Source organism: Poecilia latipinna, unplaced genomic scaffold (assembly GCF_001443285.1).
Source record: "Poecilia latipinna isolate Pla-1442-1.1 unplaced genomic scaffold, P_latipinna-1.0 Scaffold475, whole genome shotgun sequence".
Taxonomy (NCBI): Eukaryota; Metazoa; Chordata; class Actinopteri; order Cyprinodontiformes; family Poeciliidae; genus Poecilia; species Poecilia latipinna.
In genome coordinates this window covers 1-3,202 of record NW_015113091.1, presented here as the reverse complement: position 1 = coordinate 3,202, position 3,202 = coordinate 1, and the positions used below count along the sequence as shown (strand labels likewise).

The 3,202-nt window shown below is 49.1% G+C and overlaps 2 protein-coding genes across 2 annotated transcripts; one reads left to right on the top strand and one right to left on the bottom strand.

Moving 5' to 3' along the window:
* Positions 1-2: 2 nt before the first annotated feature.
* On the top strand, positions 3-1,024 carry LOC106951808 (5'-3' exoribonuclease 2-like; the record flags this gene model as incomplete). The annotated part of the gene is made up of 2 exons (XM_015039517.1): positions 3-206; positions 824-1,024. Coding segments are annotated over 2 exons (258 nt in total), but the record flags the coding sequence as incomplete, so codon positions are not given.
* A 58-nt stretch (positions 1,025-1,082) lies between these two features.
* Positions 1,083-3,097, bottom strand: nkx2.4b (NK2 homeobox 4b; the record flags this gene model as incomplete). The annotated part of the gene is made up of 2 exons (XM_015039516.1): positions 1,083-2,065; positions 2,572-3,097. Coding segments are annotated over 2 exons (1,168 nt in total), but the record flags the coding sequence as incomplete, so codon positions are not given.
* Between the last annotated feature and the right edge of the window lie 105 nt (positions 3,098-3,202).

Genomic DNA, 3,202 nt, shown 5'->3' with positions numbered 1-3,202 from the left:
ATAACCGGCTGAACGTTGGTGTGTGCAGGCAGCAGCAGCCGTACCGCGGCGGGGGCCACGGCTGGGACCGGACCCTCCAGGCTCAGCAATCTGCGTACCAGCAGAACCTGAACCGCGGCGGGGTGGGACCGGGCGGCTACCAGCAGCGCTACGACCAGCGCCGGGAAGACTGGGGCGATCGCCGTGACAACCGGGGCCAGCAGCAGGTAAACATCTGGGATCAGATGGATCCCAGTTTAATTCTGGTTCTGACCCAGTTCTGCTCATCACATCCTGACGGGCCAGTCAGATCAGAACCACTTTGATTTTTCTAGATTTTCATCTTAAAAAAACAAAATGGAAAAATCAATGTGAAACTTAAAGTTCAGACTAAAATTAGTCAGAACTTTAATTTTTACTTCAGATTTTTGCATTTTTAATCTCCCTGCAGTCCGATCCGAGCTGAGTGGTTTTAATTTAACGGAGCTCCAGTTTAAACTGGCAGAATCCTAGTTTGACTAAGGAAGTCTAGTTGATCAGAACCGAATCCGGAACCGTCTGGGTTTTATCCGGTGACATTAGAACCAAGTTAATCATCAATCTGTTTTCCTGCTTTTATTATCATCCAGATTTTCCCATCGGACAAAATATATTTGGGAAGTTTTTTCCTCAACTGATCAAATTCAAAATAATCCCCCTTTTGGAATGAAAATGTTATTTACACGTTGAAATGATGAAATCTGTTTAAAATGATTTAAACACTTTGTTGTTTTCTGTCGTGTTTTAAATGAAAATGTATTTTTTTTTTCCCAGTCGGAATGAAAGCAGCTTCTTTGTTTTCCAGGCCAGAGGATTCCCTCTTCCTCCTCCATCCAGACATATCCACTGGAATAACTGAATTTTCCAGGATGGGAAATTTTTTAAAATATTTTAATTTTCTCTGTACAATATTTTCATCTTTTTAAAACCAGCTTGTAAAACGTGATGTTGACGTTTTGTTTCTGAGAGAAAATTGTGGAATAAAACAAATGTTGCTGGGATTAAATGTCTTCGGATTATTATTTTTTTCTCATTTTATTTAGATTCAGTTCATTGAGACAAAGGAAATAATTTTAAATAGAATAAAAATCCATTTTTTTACATGAAATATTCCGTTTTTAAAAAGGAAACAGTCATGCCTGAACAGAACCGGCTTTCATTTCCACTTCAGTTTTGGAATCAGCGTTATCAGCAGACTGGACTAGTGAACCGGAACTCTGAGGAATATTCCCTTAAATCCAGGAGGAAGTTCTGGTTCTGGTCCTGTTCGGTTTTATTTCTCCTCCATCCCGCTGGAAGTCGAGTCTCTGCATAAAGGAACCGAGGTTTTACACGCGGAAATAAAAACTGGATCATTTTCCCTCTTGCGGTCCTGTGTCGGGAATGTTCTCCAGTTTTCCCGGTTCTACCAGGTTCGGCCGTACAGTAAATTGGATCCGAGCATGCTGCTGGTGTACTCGATGAGCGCCGCGTCCGTCTGCGTCAGGTTGATGTGCGGCTGCAGGCCGAGCGGCGGGCTGGCGCACAGATCCTCCGGCTGCTCCGGGGAGGACCGCTGGCTCTGGTTCTGGTTGGCTACCGCGTCAGCAGAGCCGGCCTGGCGGGTCCCGGTGTGGCTCGGTTCGCCCCGGCGGCTCCTATCTGCCTTGGAGAGGAGCGGGGACCCGGCGGAGGAGCGGCGGGAGGCCGCGCTATGGCCGCCGGCCTCCTGCTGCTGCTGGGCGGCCTTGTCCTTGGCCTGCCGCTTCAGCTTGTAGCGGTGGTTCTGGAACCAGATCTTGACCTGGTTCGGGCTGAGGTGTATGAGGCCGGCCAGGTGTTCCCGCTCCGGGCCGGACAGGTACTTCTGCTGCTTGAAGCGCCGCTCCAGCTCGAACACCTGCGCCTGGGAAAAAAGGACCCGCCGCTTGCGGCGCGGCGCGGCGTGGAGCGACAGCACCGGCTTGGAGCCGGGCTCCATCCCGGCCAGGCCGCCCACCATCCCGGGGAGGCTCACCGCGCTCGGGGCGGCCATCAGCCTGGAGACTGGGAGAGACTGAGTTAAAAACTAACCTGGAAAAATCCGCCAGTCATAAATAAAAATTATTTATAGTTAATTTTACTTTTTATTCTAGTTTCTTTATTCTCTAAATAATGAAAAATTTAAAACACATTTAAATGTTTAAAAAATGTATTGAAGGAAAATGAACAAAATTGCAACGAAATTCTGTCCTTTAAGCAGGTTAAAAAGTAATTTAGACTTTTATCTGCAATTCGACTAAAACTCAAGTTTAAAGTAAAGATTCATTTTCTTTACATTAAATTATTTTTAGCTCAATTCATAAAAATCAGACTTATTTTAATAAACTTTATCCACTCTACGGGGGATTAAACAAACCCGAACTATTAAATTCAGTTAAATACTATAGCTGCAATTCACAACAAATGTCTCAAGGTTTTTACAAAAATTCAATAATTTCGATTTAATCATCTAAATATCCAAAATGTTCCCAGCTATAAAACTAATTATTCAAAGTAGAATAAAAAGTTTAAATCTCAGCAGACTGACTCTACTGGACATAGAACCAGTTTTTCGCACTTTAAATAAATCAAGGAGCGGTTCGGGCCGGACTCACTGCTCTGGTAGCGGGGCTCCGGGCCGCCGTACCAGGCGGCGGGCCCTCCGCTCCGCCCCGGCTCCGGGAGCAGCTCCCCGCCGCCGCCGAACCCCGCCGCGGCCCCGGAGAACTGCGGTACCCCGGGGGGAGTGTGGTAGGCGGGTCCGGGGCCCAGAGCTGAGGAAGAGGAGGGAGTGGGCAGGTGATGATGGTGGTGGTGGTACAGGTGGTTCTGGTTCTGCATCTGGGTCCCAGGCTGCCGGTAGGCCCCCAGCGGGCCGGGCTCCATCCCTCCGAACCGGCGGTACGCCTCCTCCATCGGGCTCAGGATGTCTGTGACTGAGTACGGCGTGGACAGCTTCGGGCTCATGGACAAGCTGCGCGGTCCGGTTCGGATCGGCTCTGTGCTGGATGCTGGTCCGCCTCCCTCTCGCGGGCCCCGTCCCGGTGGGGGCGGAGTGACGGAGAGGTTCGGTTCGGCTCTTCAGAACTTTCTCAGATCTGCAGCAGGAAACCGCGCAGCGCGTGCAGCTTTCACCTGTTCAGGTTTCAGTGATGCGGGGCGCGTGAAGAAGCGCGTGCACGAG